Here is a 22,276-nt window from a genome sequence, read left to right as displayed (position 1 = left end):
TAAAACCGAAGGAACTAAAAAAAAAATTGCTCATCACTATTACATTGTGTGAAATTTATTACATATAACACATGATTTTAATGCAAAAAAAAATAATGTTATAGTTAATAAGTCAAGGGAGTGACCATTTATTGATTTGACTACGGTGGTAAACTGGTGATGGTCAGCCATGTTTGGGCGGTACCGGCTTCCGTAAGCAAGTAGCTACGGTGTGACGCAGCGGGCTTAACTTAACGGGCAGATCATTTCTACTGTCAAGATGGCGACATCGGAACCGGTAAGGGGAGAGAAAGCTGACTGACAAAATCAGCCGGTTTGCCCCGCAAGAAAAAAAAAAAAAAAAAAAAAGCGGCCGTAATCGCTTTAGGTTGGACTACTTTGTATTTGAGCGGCATACAGTCGAAACGGTTTCGAGTGTTTTCAAAGGAGTCCTTGTGGCTTGGTCTTTTGGCGTGGGTAGCCGTTAGCAGTTTAGCAAAAAGTGGTTCACTTTGTCGGACTGGGAGGGAGGCTTGACTGCAGCCTGGACGCCGCCTCATTCAATGACTTGTTGTAATAAAAGACAAATAAATAAATACATAAATAAAAGGCTTACTAAATGATATTGGAGATACGGTTTCCCGACGTCTTTTAAGAGCCTTTAAACGAACGTCGTCTTGACTCGTTAATTAAATTTGTGACACGTGTGTGTGTGTGTGTGTGCGCATGCTAGCACTGGAGCTAAATTAACCAAAAAGAAAGATGGGAGCAACGTTAACAGTCGTGCTTTGACGAATGTATTTTTCTCCAGCAACGCCGACTGCAAAAATCGCTAGTGTTGCATTTCGATTGGAATCCGCTGTGAATAAGATCATTGTCAATAGATGGTAACTGTTCTTCTGTGCGGGCTTTGGTTTGGGTTACTTTGTGCGCGCGTGTGTTTTCTCAGTTTCCTATTCCTCATTTCGACCAGCATGTACTGGTCTTAAAAGTCACGCATTGACATTTAAGGCTATGATCAGGGGTGCACACAACGATTTTGGTCCGGTTCTCAAAGGAGCACCACAGGTGCTCTTTCCCCACCGACCTCACTGGATGAACTTGGAATTAAGTGTGTGTCTGTGTAACATTTCAAAAATGAATTGATTTACATACTACTAGCATTCTCTTTCTGATCTTTTAAAGAAAATTCCAGTGACATACAGTATCACTTCCTGTCATAAATTTGGAGTATGACTGTAAAACCGTTGGCAATGCTTCCGTCTAGTTATTAATATACTAAGTCAGTGGGGATCAAGATTTTAGGTCTGGCCGTTTGGTGAAATCCTTGTTTCACACTTGCTTAACTTTATCCAAGTTTCAAAAAGGTTGGTATCATGGGAAAGCTTGCGAAACAGAAACTGACATGTGATGTTGCAAAGTTCAATTCGAAAATGTACAAGCAAACCATAAGTAGTTCAAATACATGGTAAGGAATATGCACCGAAATGAAAATTAACCAAAACCGGAAATGAGGAATTCAAGGCCGAAAGCAAAAACACTGAAAAAAAATAACTATGCCTATTAGTAGTAAAGCTGCATTCATGGCTATGACTGCAGAGCTGGCAGCCTATAGAAATTCACCTCCAGAACAATTTGTCTGAATTTCCATATTTTAAAAATTATATCAATCCGCAGCAGTTATTGCAGTAAGTGATGTAATTCGGAATACTTTTCAATTGCACAAAATAATCATTACTGTGTAGTCGTTGATAGATTATGGCTTCAATATTTATTGTAATGTATTTATTCCATCAACCTTATAATGGTGGACGCATAGGCAGCCAAATGTCTTCTTGCAAGCTATTTTTATATTTCCTGTATCCACTATTGCTGCTGAAACGATGCAAATTTCCCCACTGGGACTAATAAAGGTTATCGTACATTATAAATATGTATTACATTTATGCACTTTTGACCTTATAGGCTCATTTTCAAGTGACGTAGCGTACTACCGGTGACGTACTAACTCTTCACCGATTTCCTGCCCCTGTGTGGCTGTCTAGCGTAATACTGTGTTTTCTCTCCAGACATTCATTTGCTTGCTATTTTGTTCTTCAAAGTTGTTTACTCTACGCTTCAACGCAGCAAGTGGACTATATTACCCATTCGTTTCTTTTTGTTATGCGTCATGTCACAGTAGCTTAGCGCTTAGCATGGTGCCCCTGTCTTTCTTCGGTTAATTACGCTTCTTCCCTTAATGATAATGGTACTTGTCACAAGTGTAGCTTATTTGCTGCCACGGAGGTGATGATTAGTGACTGATGCGGCGTTGACCTCTGTGGCTCGACATCGTATTTAGCCGCGTTAACTGTAGCTCGTAGGTAGCTGGGGCGGCCCATAATAGGCGTGCAACAAGCAACTATTTAATGTGGAGGTGCCGTTTTTTAAATATTTTTTTTACAGTATGGTGTACAGTTCTGCATGCTGGCCGTGGTTTTTGCTTGCGTCATAAGAACATCCCGCTTTGACTGGTTTATTTCGGTGGACAAATGATTTTCGGTCTGAAACCGAAAATGCATTCTTAGCCCATTTTCTGCCGCAACATTCCGGTGGCCTAAATTTCGGTGTGGTACAAGTCAGGAATACATCTAGCACAGTAAAGAGGCATTGACAGTTCTACGTCATCAGTATTGATGATGTTGCGTATAAGTGGTAAGGGAAAAAAATGTGAACGCAATGAAACGGGTAATACAGCGGTTCATTCGCTGTTTCGGTTGCGCGGTCCCCTCTTGTTTTCCACCACAGACCAGTTTCAAGTGTAATGAAGACGTCGTAGACCATCCACGCACCACTCTGTGTAGGGAAAAAAACACTACTCCTCTGCAGGTTGTTTGGGCGTCATCTTAGAGCACAAAAATACACAAATAGGTTAGTTATTTTTACCCAAAGTTTTTCTACTGAAAAAGGGCCAAGTCGGTGTGTGTTTATACTCTATTATGTTTCTAAAGCTACTAAGTAGTGATTAGCACACTCTCTATTGAATCAAATGTAAGATTGCCGGTGTGTTTTGCCTTTTGTCTCCTTGCAGAAGGCACCCGAAACTGAAGAGCCGCAACCTGACACCCAAGTCGCAAACCAGGAACAGTACATCAAACATCCCTTGCAAAACAGGTGACAAGACTGTGCTTCCGAAAAGCATGCACATTTAAAATTTATCTCCACCAGATACATGGTAGAAGACATAATTGGTAAATGGACAGTGTGCCATTATTACAATTACTGTTTCTGGCACTGCATTTATGCTCTTTGCATTTTATGTGGCAGAACCCAGTGGAGGAGGATAGTGTCCCGCAACTATGTGTACTTTCAAACGCCAACTCAGCAGGTTATTGGTTGCGCATTTCTGTCCCAGCATTGTCTCAAGCGGAGTGTACACTTACTGATTTTTAACATGGTAACCAATTTTTAAGATGTGACAGACCGCACATGTGACGAGAAAAACATGGGCAAGTGTGTGTGGCGTACTTGAGATGATGAACAAAGCACACGGCACGCAACTATATCTGCCACAGTACCAAGTCTAACCTGTCAGGGGCAACATGGTGCCACAGGGCAATCTGGACTGACAGAAAATATGAAGAAGAAAAGGGAGACTGAGGATGAGGCGGAGAGCCAATCATTCTGAGAATCAAACAATGGGTTCTGAAGAAATTAAGCTTTTTGTGTGGGGGGCTTACCTTTTTGGGGAACATTTTTGTGTTATATCGACTGTCGAAAATCCTGTCAAAAATGCCTTTGAATTGTGAACGACTACATAAAAAGGTCTGATTGAACAAAAACTCTGAATTGGGCATCATGCTCTGCAGTGTGAACATAGCCTAAGTCCACCTCGAGAGTTGATGTCGGAGCTCTCGAGGCTAGCGAGTGAGCACTCTGAGGCAGGGTACAGACACAGGACGTGGATGTGCAGGGAATATGGTGTAGGCGGCGCATCGAGGCAGAGACAGTTTTATCCGAGTTACTCCCCCCGTCGCCCTACTCCTGACCTATTCATGAATGTTGTTGTTTGTGTTCGTGGCACGGTGAGTGACTGGTTAGAGCATCTGCCTCACAGTTCTGAGGACCAGGGTTCAATCCCCGGCCCCGCCTGTGTGGAGTTTGCATGTTCTCCCCGTGCCTGCGTGGGTTTTCTCCGGGCACTCCAGTTTCCTCCCACATCCCAAAAACATGCATGGTAGGTTAATTGAAGACTCTAAATTGCCCGTAGGTGTGAATGTTAGTGCAAATTGTTTGTTTCTATGTGCCCTGCGATTGGCTGCCAACCAGTTCAGAGTGTACCCCGCCTCCTGGCCGATGATAGCTGGGATTGGCTCCAGCCCTTCCGGGACCCTTGTGAGGATAAGCGGCTCAGAAAATGGATGGATGTGAATAGTTCTCTTGGTAAGTGGCTTCTAGAGTATTCCGCTTGTCCAGGCCATTTCCTGTTTGGTGGTCCTGCCTTGTGTTGTTACGGTGAACAATGCGCGTCTCAACTCCTGACCCACTGACGCAGGGTATAAACAGACGTATACCCTATCAGGGTTTATGGCTTGGGTGAGTGCTAGGGCTTGGTTGTGCGCTGGTGGGTGGGATAAATGTAGCAAGGGGGGGGTGGGTCACAGAGTTCAGCTAATGGCCTCACATTGCCCCTGGTGGCCCTGCCCACTGTCCAAACAAATGAAAGAATCACCTCAGTGGCCATAAACAAAGGCTGCACTTGTGCTGCACTTTTCCTCTCTTCCCTGGCATTCGTATGCATGCTGGCAGCGTTGTCGTCTTCCGCTCCATCCCCCGTTTATTGCACTTATCAGCTGCCGATGATGCTTGGGAACTAGATTGTCAAATGCCACCCTTCTCATACTGAGAGTATAAGAGAGCGTGTCTGCCCTTTAAATACTTCATTAATTCATCCAAAAGTTATTTGCCACGACTGTGTGAAAGCTGACTGTTTGTTGTTGTTTCCCCTCTCCTCAGATGGGCCCTGTGGTATTTCAAAAATGACAAGAGTAAAACCTGGACAGAGAATTTGCGTCTCATTTCCAGATTTGACACAGTGGAAGACTTTTGGGCGTGAGTGTTCTTTTCGTGTGCACTCAGATCAGCATTTCAATCACCGTCCTACCTGGAATTGTAAAGTGTAGTGTTCCCACACTATATCGTAGGTTATCATTCACACTCCCACAATTTTGCATCTTTAAGCATTTTCTTTATGGGGGGCGGGGGGTTTACAGTATGTAATACCCTCGCATGTGGCAAAAGAGAGCCATCGTTGCTTATTGAATGACAGAACAGTAAAACAATGAAGAAGAAGCTGCTGACAGCCACCGCTCACGCCTGAGACTCACACGCAGACTCACTGACATCACATGCCACCACTTTACCAGGCCCCGCCTCATAAAGGCGTATGTATGTACACAGACGCTATAAAAAATACAGTACTTTCTACACATTTTACTGTAAACTTGCATTTTTTTTCTTTTCTTCAAATTAGGACTGGAACCCCAATGGATGAACACAAACTCTTCCAGACAGGATGCTGCTTTCACAAACATTTCCCATTGCAAATAATGGAAATTGAATGTGTTCCTTTCCACCATAAAACTGTTAACTGGACACGACCAGTTCTGAGTAATGTTTTAACATGGTATTAACACAGCCATTATTCAAAGAGTAGTACTCTGAGCTTCTCCTAATACTACCGTATATATATTTTTTTTTTACATGAGGGGTATTTTAACTGTATGCTAAATGCTATGCTACCAAACGTGAACATAGTGTTCCTGTTGTTTTATTGGTGTGCCCATCAAAGAGTATTGTTTCTTTCTTACCACGTTGTGTGCTTCTTTCAGATTGTACAACCACATACAACAGCCCAGCAAGCTCGTTGTTGGCTGTGACTATTGCTTATTCAAGGTACTTCACTCCTCCCGCGCTCACCTCTAACCAACAAGCTCACAAATACACTGCTTTTGATGGCTGTAAAGACACATGTGTTTTGTGTTCCAGGATGGCATTAAGCCCATGTGGGAGGACGACCGCAACAAACTGGGGGGGCGTTGGCTGATGACCCTCAACAAAGTCCAGCGGCACAACGACCTCGATCGCTACTGGATGGAGACGGTGAGGGCACGCAGTGTTACACGGCGGTTGGTACCTTGTCTTACTCATGTCTCAGATCGTTACCAATTGCCATTAATCCGGTCCATCCCTCTGAAGAAGCACACCAACAAAATATTCTTTAAAAAAGAAAAATAGCACTCTATAAATTAAATGTAAAGAATATATATTTTTTTTAAATGTGCATCATGATTTCATGCATTAGTTCAGTGGTCATTGTCTGTCTGGTGTGTGTGCCTTGTCCACCATGGGACAGTATAATACTACATATAAATTTGATGATGAACAACAGATGGTTTTTGATGAGAAAAATTTACATCATTGAAATTGTATAAAAACAGACAATAATTACCTGACGTTTGCTGCTGCCATCTCTCGGTGGAGTTTCTGAAGCTCACTTGTGTTTGATAGCAACACAAAGCAAAAACAAATTTGTCGCCACTAGCTGCTGTTTGTAGTGTATGTGACCGTGTGTTTTGTTTGTTTGTTTGTTTTCACAGCTTCTGTGTTTGGTGGGCGAGTCGTTCGACGAGGCGAGCGATGACGTGTGCGGAGCCGTGGTCAACGTCAGACACAAAGCGGACAAAATAGCTATCTGGACCAGCAACTGCCAAAACAGGGACGCCATCATCACGATAGGGTAAGCTTTGCACAAGCAGCACGTTACACCCAAAAGCCCAATATGTAATGTAAAGCGGTGGATATAGATTGAGCCCTACCCATGAAAAGGCAAAATCCGCGGAAAGGGTTTTTTATTTATTTATTTAAAACAAATTTTTACATCCTCCAGCTACCATAGACAAATTTCTTGTTTTTCCAACATACTTGGCCAATAAATATGATTTAGATTCTGATATAGATGCCACAAGATGGTGGCAAACAACTTAAAATTGAGAGGTTTACAAAGCATCAACACCATGCATGTACACAAGTATGAACCCATGTTACGTTAGCAACTTCATTCATCCAGTAGTTAATATTCAACACAAACAAACCACCTTCACATGAGGCTCATCAGTAGTATTAGCCAGAATACTAGTCTAAATAACACGCGTCTGAAATTGAAACTCCGAATTCCTAACTGTGAATATGCGAGGGTTCACTGTAGAGTTTTCTCCGCCTTCAGGCAAATTTACAAGGACCTTCTGAGCATCCCCTCCAAAGCCATGCTGGGCTACCAGTCGCACGACGACACATCCAGCAAGAGCGGCTCCACCACCAAGAACATGTACTCTGTTTGAAAGACCCGACCTCAACATTGACATTTCAACTGGCTGCGTTTAGATTTTAACAACAATTGCAAGCCCAAATCATTATCATCATCATGTTAACATTTTTGAGTTGGATTCAACTACCGTAGTGTTGTAGTACTCTTTCACTGGGGGGGGGAGCAACGCACCACCGCTCAAGTTCAATGAGTTACGGTTTGTAGCTGGGCAAAAATAACTGTTGGAGGATTTAAAAGGTGTACAAATGAGATGGTTCAAGAACAGTTTTAACTTGATTTATTCTCTCAAGTGTTACACAATGGGCCGGCACACCGTCTTGAAGAATCAACAATATCTTAAAAGTTTATTAAAATAAATAACAATAAAAAAATGAACTGTGGCCACGCTCCCCAGTGGTTTAGATTTTTAAGGCCACTTATTGTTTCAGCCATGCTGGAATTGTGGATTATTGCTTGTAGTATTTTGTTTTTGTTGTTCTTTATTTCTTCCCCCTTTGCCCTCTTTACATTTATTTATAATGTATGCCTTGCAGTTGAGGTTGAATTACTTTTATTTTTTATTTTTGGACAATGTGGACTACTGCGTTCTCGATGAGATTTTTTTTTACAGTGTACCATACAGTAAAGATACTCACCCAACTTTTGTTGTGCTTTCACTGTTCTCTTGCTAACAAAATGTAGATAACAACACACTCCCTATCGCTATTGTTCCAACTTTAAAAGATGATATTCATTGTGGAATGATTGTTTTTTTTGTTTTTTTTTGTTTTACACAGTGTATATTATCTTTTCTCCCTGGATGTATTTTACCTTCTTTCAAGGAAAGGTTAAGTGCTTTGCATTAAATCCACAGGCTGCTGCAGCTGTTGTCTTTGTCGTACCCGTAGACATGTCAAAAGTGACACAAAATACATTCAAATTTACAATAAATTTGACGTTTTCAGTTTCAAACATTTTGTATATTTTGAATTACCTCTTGAATTAGAGGTGTTTTTTTTTTCCACCAGATGAAGCGATTAATTGAACCACTGAGAACTAGAGTGGGCCAACTCGCATTTTTTTGTTTTGTCAATTATTTGAGCATTTATTCAATATTGATATCCAGTTTAAGGTCCACACTTCGTCCTCATTAGTATGACAATTAAGTGCACTAGCAGAACAACTGTCTTGCAAGTAATCTTCTTTTCCATTACTAGTACCACTTTTGGCCTACTAGTACAATCTTAAATTGGATATAGGTAGATGCAGATATAAGATATTGAATAAATGCGCAAATTGTTTTCTGTACATGAGTACTATCATGTCAAAGCCAAAAGGTAGGCAGAGCTGCACTGAGTGTTGTTGGGACGTACAGATTAGCGTTGGTATGTGATTTGCAACGCATATATGATTGCCCGGTAAAGTTCAACCACATTAGTGTATACAGTGGTACCTTGAAGTATGAGGTAATTTGTTTCAGAACCATGCTCATAACTAAAGACACTGAAATCATCTTTCCTCATTGAAATGAATGGAAATGCCATAATCTGTTCCAGCTTCCCCCCTAAATTGTAGTTTGTTTTTTTTTGTTTTTTGTTTTTAGAAAAATCACTGTGATATTGTACTTTATAAAAACTTACAGTAATGAATTAAATAGAATGTATAGAAATTAAAACACTTGTTGCCACATTTTTTTGCTTCAATTCGATGTATGTGCTGCACCTTCTGGTCTCCAAGCCTTGGCCACCGGGGGGCAGTATAATACAGACATGTAGGTACAGTATACTGTACATGGAGATGGTCTTCAGTTTCTCAATAACCTGCAGTAATATTAGTTCTTTTCAGAGGATAAAGACTATATGCCCGTGGGTATTGTTATATCATCTGTCAACACATGTTGCGCCATCATTTGTGTTCAAATATCTATTGCTTAAAGGGTTATAACTATGCAACATCAGTGCCAGTTTGAGTAGCCCATCTATGGTGTTTTGCATATGTTAGCATCAAACTAACATATTTTAAGGCAACTTGGAGTGTCATTAAACAGCTTGAAGCCTCTTTTTTTTTTTTTTAAGAATAGCTCCGCAACCGCCAAACACCAAAGTTGCATTCACTGCCACCATAGAGGGCTCGTATCTTAAATTTTATTGGCCAAACGACAGCTCGTATCTTGAAAAACCCGGGTCACTCTCAAGGCACAACTGTATACTTCATATTGAGTGAATGAGGACCTACGTACGTAACAATTTCCTGTCACCTAAACTTGAAAAGGTGTTTGGTTTCAGTACGTGAATGTCATCCTGTTTGTTTTCCACAATTCGCCAGGGTGTGACGACATCCACCAATGAGCAACATTCTAGTAATCCAGCGCTACAGGATTTTTTGTTATCTTTGGCATCCGAGGTATTAAAAGCGTCAACTCAATGTAATGTACACCCCAGTCATGAGTCATCTTCACAATGATAGCTCAGGCATGAATAAATATCGTCATCAACAGTCGGTCATCAGAAAATCCTCACATCATATTCATAGTCCCGGCATACCCGTTCTCCGGCTGGACCCGGGTAGCCTTCATGTAAGTCAAAGTGTGGGCATGTCAGGCCAACATGAAGGGCCTCTCCTCTTCGCGATGGCTGTACAGATTTGACAGCATGTAGGGGGAGAAGAAGCTGAACTCCACAACGTAGCTGAGCTCGAAAAGCTCCAGGTTGGCACTGAGGATCCACTCGAATACGGCCGACAGGTGAACGTTGTAGTAGTCTTGGTGGGCGAAGCAAAAAGCATCTGAGGGGGAATTCGGGTTAAGGGTTGACAGGATTTAAGATTGGGATCTAAGGCAAACTCACAGCATTGTTGCCATACTTAATGTTACAGTGATTGTGTGATAAGGAAGTACGTACTGTATCTTCACATTTAGTTTTTAATTCTTATCCCGAAACATGTTTTGTATTTAGAAAATTTTAACAATTTTACGAGAATACAAAACCAAAAGTTTTATTTTCAAGAAAAAAAAAAATTTTTTTAGAACAAATGTATATTTTTCAAGAGAATATACAGGATCTTACAAGAGTAGTCATATGTTTTTTAATTTTTGAAGAAAAAGTAATTTAAAAAAAGCTGCATATTTACAAAAAACAAATTGTGTTTAGAAAGGTTTATTTTTGGGGGAAAGTGTTTTTTTAAGTGTATGTTTTTGATAATTTTTGTTTAGAAAAAAGTTTGAGAAAAATATATATTTTGTTTAAAAAACGAATATTTTTGTAAATTAAAAAAATGGGGAGAAAAATTCCCCAAAAATGTTGTCCATTTAAAAAATAATAATAATTTCGTCAAGAAAAAGTGTAAAAAGTTAAAATATTTTGGGATTTCTATATAATTAACAATTTTCTGAAAAATGTGTATATTTTTGAGAAAAATGTGTAGTTCTTTCTAGAAAGAAAATATTTTCAAAAATTCGATTTAGAAAAAAAATTATCATCTTTTTGAAGAAAAAGTCATATTTTTGGGGGAAAAAACATATTTTCTCTGGGAAAAACTCATAGGTTTATATACTGTACAGTCAAGAAAAAAGTTGCATATTTCCAAGCTGAACATTTTATTTTTTTCTAGAAAAAGTCAGCTACAATAAAATACTGTCTCAAGTAAATAATTGTAGGTGAAATGTGACCCTGGCAGGGTGAGACAATGTGTGTAAAGAGCATTGCATGGATTACTCGCCACTGTTGTAGGCAGGCCCACTTTGTCAACAGCATTAAACGAAAGACCAGAGTTAGTCAGGACTCACACATCCTGTTCCACCACCCCTAAATCATTCTATTATATCACAGTATACACTAGTACCACCTCAAAAATATTAAGCTCTCCAAGTACCACCATCAATTAAACATAGCAGTGCAAAAGCTCAGTTAGAGGTTTTAATCTCTAAAAAAGTACATTTAATACTAATATTGGTCGCTGTAACGTTACACACAGTTTGTACATTTAATTCAGTGATTATTTCGCATATCACTAGAGGGAGCCCTCGTACCAGCCTTTAAGCATCATCTGTATAAACAATTAAAAAGGATACAGCAGAGGGTGAGGATGGTCTGTTGCACTGTGAACACGATGCGTAGGGGGTACAGAAAATACTCGTACCCCGTCAGCAGACATCTACCCGTCAGTGCGGTGAGCAAGACCGTGTAGCAGCAGATGCACATGAAGCTCACCCCAGCCCCCACGTGGTGCAGCAGGGTCAAGTAACTGGGCTAGGTGGGGACAATCAATGTATAGTTGAATGTTACTGGAAGCAATAACTAGCTACAAAAACACACATAGAGCTTTTGACTATGTCATTACAGTGTTATTTCCATATTACAAAACCAATAGTCTGTTATTAGAATAGAATAGAATAGAATAGAATAGAATACAATAGAATGTAATTGACACCCCAACCAAAAAAGGTTTATAACTGCCTACAGATGCCACAAGATAGTAGCACGATGCTCCTCGACTCACTTCGACATAGTTCTTTGGCACCAAGAAAAACAAGATGCCACCAACACAATACTTTTATAGTACACAGTGTTTTGGCCTGAGTACAAAAACACTTCATTACTAAGTTATTACATTGTTATCACTACATTACACACCTATGCTGTAGTTATTCATGTCAATTCAGTGATCGTAACTATATTACTACATTACTGTATAACTAAACATGCCGGGGCAGTGATTTTGTTTTACCTATTGTTATTACATTGTTATTACTTCATTATTACACAAGCACTCTGTCGTTATTCATGTGAATTTAGTGATTATGACTATATTGTTACCATATAACATAATTAAAAATGTCAAGATAGTAGTGTTTTTAAATGCATGTTTTTAGATTTTATTATTAAATTCCTATATATTTATTCCACAGTTATTCATTCAGTCATTATCAGTTATTACTACATTATTAACTGAGTACTGAATAGTTTTTATTATTGGACAGTTTCTTTGACTAATTGAATTCTAATTTGTGCGCTGGCCCTCGTTGACGTCACTATTTTTCCATTCTCTTATTGGTTGGTCAGAGCAAAAGCTGTTACAGTCAACTTCAACTAGAAAAAAACAACAACTCATCTGTAGCGTTCTAAGAGCGCTCTAACACATATATTACACATTTAATAATTCGAAACTCTGGTGAGTGTGAAGTATTTTACTGAAATGTTTTAGGTTTTTGTCCTTTTATTCGATATATATTTATTCTGAACTGTTACATTACACAGTTGTGTGCTGTTATATCAGCTTTTTGTACAGTAATTATGGGTGGTTGCTATAATTTTGATAATTTGGTGATTTATATTCCTGTAATACTGCATTGTTAAAAGAATGGCGACTAGCACATCACGCCCTTCTCTACAAAACGTGACATGATTATTCAATATTGTCACAAATACATCCTTCCATCCATTTTCTGAGCCGCTTCCCCTCACTAGGGTCGCGGGCGTGCTGGAGCCTATTACATCTAACATCGGGCAGGAGGCGGGGTACACCCTGAACTGGTTGCCAGCCAATCGCAGGGCACATACAAACAAACAACCATTCACACTCACATTCACACCTACGGGTAATTTAGAGTCGTCAATTAACCTACCATGCATGTTTGTGGGATGTGGGAGGAAACCGGAGAGCCCGGAGAAAAGCCACGCAGGCACGGGGAGAACATGCAAACTCCACACAGGCGGGGCCGGGGATTGAACCCGGTTCTCAGAACTGTGAGGCTGACGCTCTAACCGGTCGGCCACCGTTCCACCTTCACAAATACATTCCTACATAATTAGTCATTTAAGTCAACAAGGAAATCGATCTAAGTAATTCTCTACAATACAATAGACAGAAAAATGTACATTGTCAAGTACACCAGGAACATCCTGTTATCTGGATGGTAAGGATAATACAAAAATGTTTGTAATGTTGGGTGTGAATTTATGTCACACAATACAAGCCTGGCCACATAGTTCAGGATTGATCCGTTTTTAATTTTTATTTTGTATTAACAGTGCAGGAAGCCCCACATTTGAACATGCTTTTTTAGTCTATCTATCCATCCACACATCCATCCATCCGTTCTAGAACTTACGTTGCAGTTTCCGGCGGCAAATGATCCCAGAGAGGCCACCAAGCCGAAGAACAGCGCCAACCTACTCATTGGGGCATGACATGCGTTTTTCTCCATGACATGGGCATGGTGGAATATGCAGAAGAGGAAAACTAAAAATAGCAGATGGTCATATAAGCACACAGGGATTTTTTTGGTTAGCTTATTTTTTTTTTTTTATCATACAGAAATACAAACATTTTATTGTGGGTATGAAATAGGTGTAATGTGCGCACTAAATACTAATTTGCAGCCACAAAATTCTAAATGGTGGATGCAAAAAATGCCAAAAGGTGCATAACATGGTCACCAAATTCTAATTTGCGTTCACAAAATACTCATTTGTGGCCAAGAATTCGATATAACATGCACACAAAATACTACTTTACGGCCACACGATACTGATATTAGATTGTAGCCACAAAGTAGCTATCATGTGCGCACAAGAAACTCATTTGTGGCCCACCCAAAAAATATCAATTTTTGGGATCTCAAGAATGATCAGTGGAAACGGGATGTCCCTGAGCTCAATATTTAGCTTCATGACAAAGGTTGTAAATACTTATAGTTTCACTTATGGTAATCCACTTCACTTTGGAGTCAGCCAGTTCTCCCTAAAACGTCTCCAAGTGGTTCAAAATGCTGCCACTTACCTCTCAACTGGAACACGTAAGAGGGAGCACATAACTCCTATTCTGGCCTCCCTCCACTGACTGCCTGTGTACTTTATAGTTCATTCTAAAATTATTTCATTTGTTTTTCAATCTCTAAATGCTCTCCAATTTCAAAGAGTAATTATGGGGTGTTGCGCGTAGAGTTTTGAGGGGGAAATGAATGTAATCCATTTTGGAATAAGGCTATAACACAACAAAATGTGGTCAAATTAAAGCATTATGAAAACTTTCCAGATGCACCGTACTGTATACTGAGCGTCGCTTCATGTCTCGAGCGGGTGAACTCACACAGAAAGGAGCCGGCGTTGATGGTCGCTGTGAAAAGTGAATTCTCGGGGGTGTAGGCTCCGCTTGTGCTGCACATTTTGTTTTTGTCTTAATACAACTTCAAAATCTGCTACTCTATGAAATAAAGTGATTAGTTGTATATTTTCTTACCTAATGGTGGGAACCCTGCAGCAGTCCTTGGTGTGATTGACTGTGCAGAAGTTCTCCCCCCACCTGAGAAAGAACATTGTACAGAATTATTATTATAATTGGACTGTTCATGATGGCAGCAATGAGATCAAACTCACCAGTCAGTGAGCGAGCACACATGTTGGTTGGAGTAGGCTAAGCCATATCTGGAATTGACGAATACGACGCATTAATAAAATAAAGCCTAACAAAATTACAAACAAAAAACGTCCATTTAAATTAAATGAATTTTGGGGGGTAAAATAAATAATTCTAAAGCAAGACAAAAATTATATTTACATCCTTGAAGGCTAATAAGACAGGGAAATAAGAAGGCTAATAAGACAGGGAAATAATTACTATCAAATTATATCAAATAAAAGAATGAGCAAAAAAAAAATACAGTGGAAAATATATGCACAGTAGAATTAAATTAAACAGGTTAGAATTTCTGCACAAAAGAAATAATTTAAAAGCAAGAAATGTACATTGAAATCCTTGATTCATGTAGGTCAAAAATATGGGATGTGAAAAAACAAATAACATCAAATTAAATGAAATAATAGAAAACTTAGCAAACATACAAGAAAAACACTTTAGATTAAATTTGACAAATTCTTAAATCAAAAAGAAAAACATATATCTAGAAAAATACACATATTTAAATCATTGATGCATTCCATGTAGGCTATAAACAAATCAATAATAATTATTAAAATGAAAAAAATTAATGAAAATAAGAGAAAATTAAGCCAGAAATACATTACAATAAATAATAATAAAATATATAATATAATACATATTCAATATATAAATATAATTAAATAAAAATCTATAAAATTCCAATTATGCTAACAATTTAATTTTAAAGCAAGAAAACATTAATCAAAATTGTATATAAAAATTCCATTATTTAAACAATTGAATTCAAAAACAAGAAAAAATTTAATAAAATCCTTAACACGTGCAGGTCAATAACATAGGCTGCGAACAAATACATAACATAAATTAACATGAAATACAGTAAAATAAAATCAAGAATACAATTGTTTACTTGGAAAAAGTATTTCTTTGCATTTAGAAAATCTATGTATTCTATTGTCTTGATTATAACACTATCCTAATCCTAATCCTGCTTTAAAGTGAAGATAAAAAAAAAAAAAGAAAGGTCACGTTGTTCCTGTCTCTTTGTCTCGCAGATATTGTCGTGAGACAAAGCAAGCAGTTCGATGTGTTTGGAGGACGCCAGAAGATAATTACTTCTTCCTGTTTGTATGAATGACTGCTCACAAAAAATAGGACAACCGCCATTCTGGTCGTATTTGAACTGTCTCCTTGCATGCACGTTTTTATTCAACTGTACACTGAAAAAAATAAATCATTTGAATTGACTCCATGATTAAAATGTGGTAAAGTGACATAATTTTCACCTTTTTTCCTAAAAAAAAAAAAAAAAAAAAAAAAAAAAAAAAAGTTTACCACATTTTAATCATCAGCAACCGATGTACATGATTAAATTAAGGACTTTTTTTCAGTGTATCTCAGAGTTTTTTAAAACTGTTAGTCCTGTCTCTCATCTAACAAAGGGTTAAAAAAAAGTTCCCATTATAACATCGATTTAAAGTATGAACAAAACTTATTATGTAAAAAAAAAAAAAATAAATAAAAATACAATTTAAACGCAAGAAAAAAAATGCAGGTCAACATAAATTTAGATTTTTATATTTTGACCATGCCTGTTATATTATAGTCATGAATATTATATATTTATATTTGTATATGAATATATTTATATTTTAATATATATTTGTGTTCTCGGGAAAATCATCACAATTCAAAACAGCGGATAAAATGAGGCGGACATGTCGAGTTTACTTACACTGCCCACGTTCCAATGAATGATGTCAGTGAGAGAGCGACAGGGAAGAAAATCCAGAGCCACATGTCTTGGAAACGAAAGAAAAAAATATCGAGTGAATATTTCCTTCTGTTAATATATTCTTGCTCCCAACCTCATACCAACATGCTTCTTATCAAGTCCGAGATGTTGCAGTGTGTTCTCTGCGGTTCATTTTCACTATATATGTGTTCATCTCCTCCCTGTAAGTCACGCCTCGCTTTGTGACATAACAAACTTGATGGGTTGGACGACCTGTTTGTTCTTGAGGACAATGTCTCGTTATGTTCTTGGGAGCAATTATCTTTAGTTATGTTCGTTGTCTGTATAGATGGCAGGCATCCAGGTCATGGTAATCCATGATGAAAAAAAAGTAGATTCGTGGATTATTATTTTTTTTTTATGTTTGTTGAAGACACCTTGAAAAGGCTTTTTCTGTTCAAAATTTTAAAAAAATAGTTTTTTTTTTGGTATACAGGACAGTCATTCACCAATGTGTGTATGACACAAAGAATTCCATCCACACAGTCAAGCATGGAGGTGGAAACATTGTTTTGACGTGACCTCACTGCATTGAAGGGCCAATAAAATGTATATATTGTACATTTTTTCCCCCTGTGATCATTCAAAGGAATGCAGTTAAATCATCCCTATTTTGTATAGCCGCTACATTTTGTCACAGTAGTTGCTTAAGAATTTATTTTTATTTGAATTTTGTAGAATTTTTTTGAAGAATTTTTTTTATTTGACACTTAATACTACAGTGAAGACTTCCCCGTTCGGAGTGATTCAATATTTTCATGGCCAGTGGACCCGCGCATATTTGCATTTCAGCATTCGCAGATTCACCAGTTGGAAGATTTATTTTAGGGGGAACCTATCCCCGCGGTATTCACGAAAACCGCTGCTTTTTCGCAGTACTTTTTTCCGATGCAAATGTTTTCTTGCAACTAATTCTGGTAGAAAAACTTCCATCATACATCGATGAACGATGACGTTTTAAAATGGAAAAAGTAAGTGGGTCAGTTTACTGTAGGCTGATTTAGTTTACCCGCTTGATTTCCCTATTCTGTCTCGATTTACCCCAAACCTTGGGTAAATTGAGACAAAAGATCACCCCCCCCCCCCAAACATTCATATTGTCACTGCCTGAATACATTCTGATCATTTCCAATGGGGCAAAACATTGTGAATTATTCCGAAACGTTTACATTTGACTGCTTCATCATCTTAGCTTGCCTACAAGGGAGCATAATTATGTAAAAAAAAATGTCTGACATTAGCCCAGTCGCTCCAATGACATACTTTAAATAAAAATATACTTGTTTCGGAAACACACCTATGACGAACCTTAAAACGTGTAACCTTATTCTTGTATTTAACTCACAAATCTGTCGTTAGAGACAAAGTTATTTTAAAATAGATGACGTCTTTTGGAAGCATTGGCACGTCACCTTCCTCCTTTTTCAAAACAATTAAGATGGCGGCGCACACGAGATGGGCAATGTGCAACTGGCTACGGACGGCGAAAAATACAACTTTTATTCGGTTGGAACTTTCTACCACATAAATGTATCATTTCGCGAGCATTTTTATGCGGCAAGTGTGACGAATGTGTTTAATTAAACGCGTCGTTTACGTCCGGTAACGAGCATAGCTAACTCCTTAGCAAGCTGCTACAAGCAGCTTTTGTAATTGAAACGTCCTTTCGCATTCAGTTTGTGTCGATAACCATCAATTGGTTTAGCTGGTAGTTGTAATAACGTCACTATCTCCCTTGAGCGTGTGACTGTTATTCAAAGTTAAAATGACATCGGCTTTGAAGCTTAAATCGCATGTATAAACGAACTGCTAATGTCGCGTAGCTAAACAAACAACACTATTTGAGCCCTTTTCTTCATATTAATGAGTATAAATAATGTGCGTTAAGATTTCCAGAGAAGACTGGTATTTCATACCACACCCAGATTCAGAGGCGAGTCCTTTCTGAACCCCCGACCAGAAGCACACACGTCTCAAGTGAGAATCTATTGTTTGACCCTTAAACACCAGCGGCCAGTTTCCTCACTTGAAACCTAACTTGACCCTCCTGATTTCCCAGTAAGACAGGTATCCATCCAGACTGAAGACACCCCAAACCCAAGAAGCTTGAAGTTTCTCCCAGATAAACCGGTTTTAGGACGCGGGACGCTGGATTTTCCCTCACAGAGCTCAACGGACTGTTCATCTTTAGCCAGGTTGAGAAATAAATCAATGTTACCAACACAGAATATTTTCAGATTACGCCCACTGCTATTATTGCATTTGACTGTTGTATATTCAACAAACCTGACTGACCGCAGCGTCGCCTTGCTGTCCCATAATTGTTTACTTAATCACATTCCATTGCGCAACAATGAAATGACAACATCCACGTCTCCAACAGAGACCTCTTTGAAATCGAAGGAGTGAAAAGTGTCTTCTTTGGCCCGGACTTCATCACCGTCACTAAAGTAAGCATTACGTCAGCTTTTCGCGCATGCTGGACATTTTAGAATATAGTGGTGCCTTGAGATACAAGTGACCGGACTGAGGAGTTTTTCAAGATACGAGCTGTTGTTCGACAGTTTTTTAAATTAATTTTTTTAGCTTTGGCCTGTGAGCAAAAATTGGGGATTCAGATGTGGCCAGTGAGCTCAACTCACTTCACAACAAGCAGCAGTTTGCTAGGTAGTGAGCAATTATTCAAACATAGCTATTTAATGCCACTTGCAGTTGAAGTTTCCCAGAAAACAAAATAAAATGTCAATTCCGTGTTGTGTATTTAAAGCATCCACATAACTGCTAGTCTGCTAGCTTGATGCTAACGCAACATGGGAAACGGCAGTGATGGGTTGATGAGGCCTAGTGACGCGTTGCGATACATTGGGCAAAGTGTATCGATACTGTGTTGCTCAATACGGACACCCGATGGATCTTAAATATCATTGCATGCAACTTATACAATATTAATTAGATTACTGTATATTTTATTATTTACATCTGAAGCTAAATTGAAAATATCTTTGGTATCTTTAAGATTTACAGTCAATAAATAGTGTGAACCTGTGATAACATGAAAATCAGAGTGAAAGCCTTGTGAGTGTGATGTTGCTTATGTGGTTGTGTTTGAGGCAGGGAGTTAAAAAATAATAATAATAAATATATATATATATATATATATATATATATACACACACACACACACACACCAAAATGGTCCTACATGGCGTAAGCCTTTCTTTTTCTTTTGGGCTCCATGTCACAATGGTTTGAAGGGAAGAAGTTTGCTTTTTAAAAGATAAGACAAGAAGAATTTAATCAAGTCAATTAATACTAGTTCCAATGACAGATTTTTTTTTCACTTAAAACAAGACATTTTGCCCCTGAAAAAAGGGAGAGTGGGGGGGACGGGACGGACAGATTTATGGCATTTACATTCAACGGGAATGTACATTTCTGATTCAAGTATTTTGATTTAGGAGGGTGGTCACAAAAATGTAACTCTTATCTCAATGCGCCACTGCGTTGAGAGCGTTAATAACCCTGCGGTGTCCTCAACAGATAGACGAGGACTTGGAGTGGACGGACATCAAGCGCAATGCCCTGGAGGCCATGGCGAAATTCTTTGAGAGTGGCGACCCCATCACAACAGGAGAAGTGCACCCAGAAAGTAGTAAGTATATGACAAAATCATTAGATGATAACCTATGGATCTGATTCAAACGTTGACCTCGCTATATGCAGGTGTCTCTGAGGATGACGACGAAGTGGTCTTGATGATTAAGGAGCTTCTCGACACCAGAATCAGGTAATGAGTTCAGATAAGGAAATTACGTATATTTATAAATTGGTGTATGTCTGTAGGTAGTTGAGGACATTTGTTGACTGTAACGAAAATTTAGTTGATTCATTCCAGGCTAGACGAAACCTTTATTAACTGTACAGGTAACATTTTGAAAACTGAAAAATTTGTGTGGCAAGACTTGTGAAAACATAGTTGGATGTTAAGACGTCAGTAATGAAGTTTATTTCTCTGAAAGGTGTCGTATTTGTGTGAAACCGTAGGCCTTGTTCAAGAAAAATGTTAGTGCAAATCAAGGGGTGCGGCTGCGTAGTTTACCAAAGTCGTACTAAAACATTTTGACAGATTTTTTGAGTGCCGTGCACCGCATAAAATTGGTTCAAGATCAGTAAGCACAACCAGAATTAATACATAAAGGCGCACCTGATTATAATGGCGCACTGTCGATTTTTGAGAAAATTAAAGGATTTTAAGTGCGCCTTAAAGTCCGGAAAATACGGTGCTTATACTACTACGCAATACTCAGTTTCAAAAGTGGTATCGGCGTAGCCATAAAATTCTAATTAATTAGGCAGATATTAAAAAAAAAAAAAAAACATGATTAAATAAATAAAAACATGGTTAAATCGATGTGAAATTATTTTACAAATGTATTTGTATTTTATTATTACCCAATTATTGAATTAGGGACATGAATAAATACAATTTAATTATTCAATGTTGGGGTGGGGGGCTAAATTAATGCAACAAATATCACAGGATTCCTATTTGTCAATTTCTCTTCTCATCCACACAGACCGACGGTGCAGGAGGACGGCGGAGACGTGGTCTTCAAGGGCTTCGTGGACGGCACGGTGCAGCTGAAGCTGGTGGGCTCCTGCACGGGATGCCCCAGCTCCACAGTGACCCTGAAGAACGGCATTCAGAACATGATGCAGTTCTACATTCCCGAAGTAGAGGCGGTGGAACAGGTGACTGTAAATTGACATTATTTAGGTAGATATGATGGCTAAGTTATAATACAAACTGTAGCAGTACTTACTATTTTAACCTCAACTGGTCTTTTGTTCCCCTGTAGGTGGAAGATGAAGTGGACGAAGTCAACGCGAAGGTTTTCTCAGCGCTAGAACGCAAATTACAAGAGTAATTATGAAGTTGGTTGACCGATGTGCTCATTGATCATCTCCCCGCTTCACAAAGAAGACAAATGTTGCTGTGTGTTTACCTGTGCTCGCTTCTTAAGAGTTAACATGATCGTTTTCACTTTTCCCCACAGAAATGTTATCACATCAAGCTAAGGATGCTAATGTGCTGTGAAAAGTCCCATTTTTGCATAATGTAATCAGGGAAAAAAAAAAAAGGTCAATTTTGTTAAGTGGCGCCTGCGATCCTGCAAATGTTGTATTTATTTTCACTGTAAAAATACTGTATTTTGTAAAGCTTTTGCACGTTGGTGTCATGCAGATTGAAGATGATACAATGCCTGATTTCATAATGGAACAGATCTATTTGGAAATTAGCGGAAGTAGGAGCATAGATACTAAAAAGAACATTTACAATTAACAGTATTGTAATAATTCCTCATGTCCACTGCATCCCAATAAAGTTCACAGTCTAATATGACATTGTAATCGAACCTAAAGAAAAGCCCCCCCAACGCCCCTCCCTGCTTTTTCCCTCATTTTGGGAGCATTATGAGTCATCATTTATTTTAGTTCACAGGTCACATTCATTCCAATTTAATCTCGAGTGAGCTGAACCAGTATATTTGTGGTTTAAAAAACAATAAAGATTACATTTTTCCCCCATTGTTTTAGTGCAAATAATTACAAGTACATTCAGAAAATATTCACATTTATAGATGATCTTGTCGCAAATGATGATCTGGAATTTCTTAAAAATGATTGCAATTTCAACAGTTTTAGGAATCTGTTTTTTTTTTTGTTCAGTTTACACATCAAACTGGATCTGTACA

General features: G+C 38.5%; 3 protein-coding genes across 4 annotated transcripts; 2 read left to right on the top strand and 1 right to left on the bottom strand.

The window, feature by feature from the left end:
* The first annotated feature begins 186 nt into the window (after positions 1-186).
* eif4e1c (eukaryotic translation initiation factor 4E family member 1c) lies at positions 187-9,013 on the top strand. The gene is made up of 7 exons (XM_061689444.1): positions 187-277; positions 3,050-3,132; positions 4,975-5,070; positions 5,850-5,913; positions 6,007-6,120; positions 6,618-6,757; positions 7,244-9,013. The coding sequence occupies exons 1-7, from the start codon at positions 260-262 to the stop codon at positions 7,356-7,358; spliced, it is 630 nt and encodes a 209-aa protein (XP_061545428.1). The 5' UTR covers positions 187-259; the 3' UTR covers positions 7,359-9,013.
* si:dkey-228d14.5 (uncharacterized protein LOC796266 homolog) lies at positions 7,894-18,706 on the bottom strand. 2 transcript variants are annotated; one of them, XM_061689442.1, is made up of 7 exons: positions 16,461-18,706; positions 14,701-14,748; positions 14,564-14,626; positions 14,414-14,481; positions 13,434-13,564; positions 11,394-11,571; positions 7,894-10,108 (listed from the first exon to the last, which is right to left on the bottom strand). In XM_061689442.1, the coding sequence occupies exons 1-7, from the start codon at positions 16,523-16,525 to the stop codon at positions 9,921-9,923; spliced, it is 741 nt and encodes a 246-aa protein (XP_061545426.1). In that variant the 5' UTR covers positions 16,526-18,706; the 3' UTR covers positions 7,894-9,920. The 2 variants fall into 2 exon arrangements, with proteins under 2 accessions (XP_061545426.1, XP_061545427.1); XM_061689443.1 differs by lacking the exon at positions 14,701-14,748.
* Positions 17,950-22,109, top strand: zgc:110319 (uncharacterized protein LOC796111 homolog). The gene is made up of 8 exons (XM_061689440.1): positions 17,950-18,026; positions 18,409-18,497; positions 18,580-18,715; positions 18,904-18,970; positions 20,061-20,172; positions 20,244-20,307; positions 21,098-21,272; positions 21,380-22,109. The coding sequence occupies exons 1-8, from the start codon at positions 17,959-17,961 to the stop codon at positions 21,446-21,448; spliced, it is 780 nt and encodes a 259-aa protein (XP_061545424.1). The 5' UTR covers positions 17,950-17,958; the 3' UTR covers positions 21,449-22,109.
* Positions 22,110-22,276: the final 167 nt, after the last annotated feature.

The sequence above is a fragment of the Phycodurus eques genome, chromosome 11 (genome assembly GCF_024500275.1).
Source record: "Phycodurus eques isolate BA_2022a chromosome 11, UOR_Pequ_1.1, whole genome shotgun sequence".
Lineage (NCBI taxonomy): Eukaryota > Metazoa > Chordata > Actinopteri > Syngnathiformes > Syngnathidae > Phycodurus > Phycodurus eques.
This window is presented reverse-complemented; position numbering and strand designations above follow the sequence as displayed.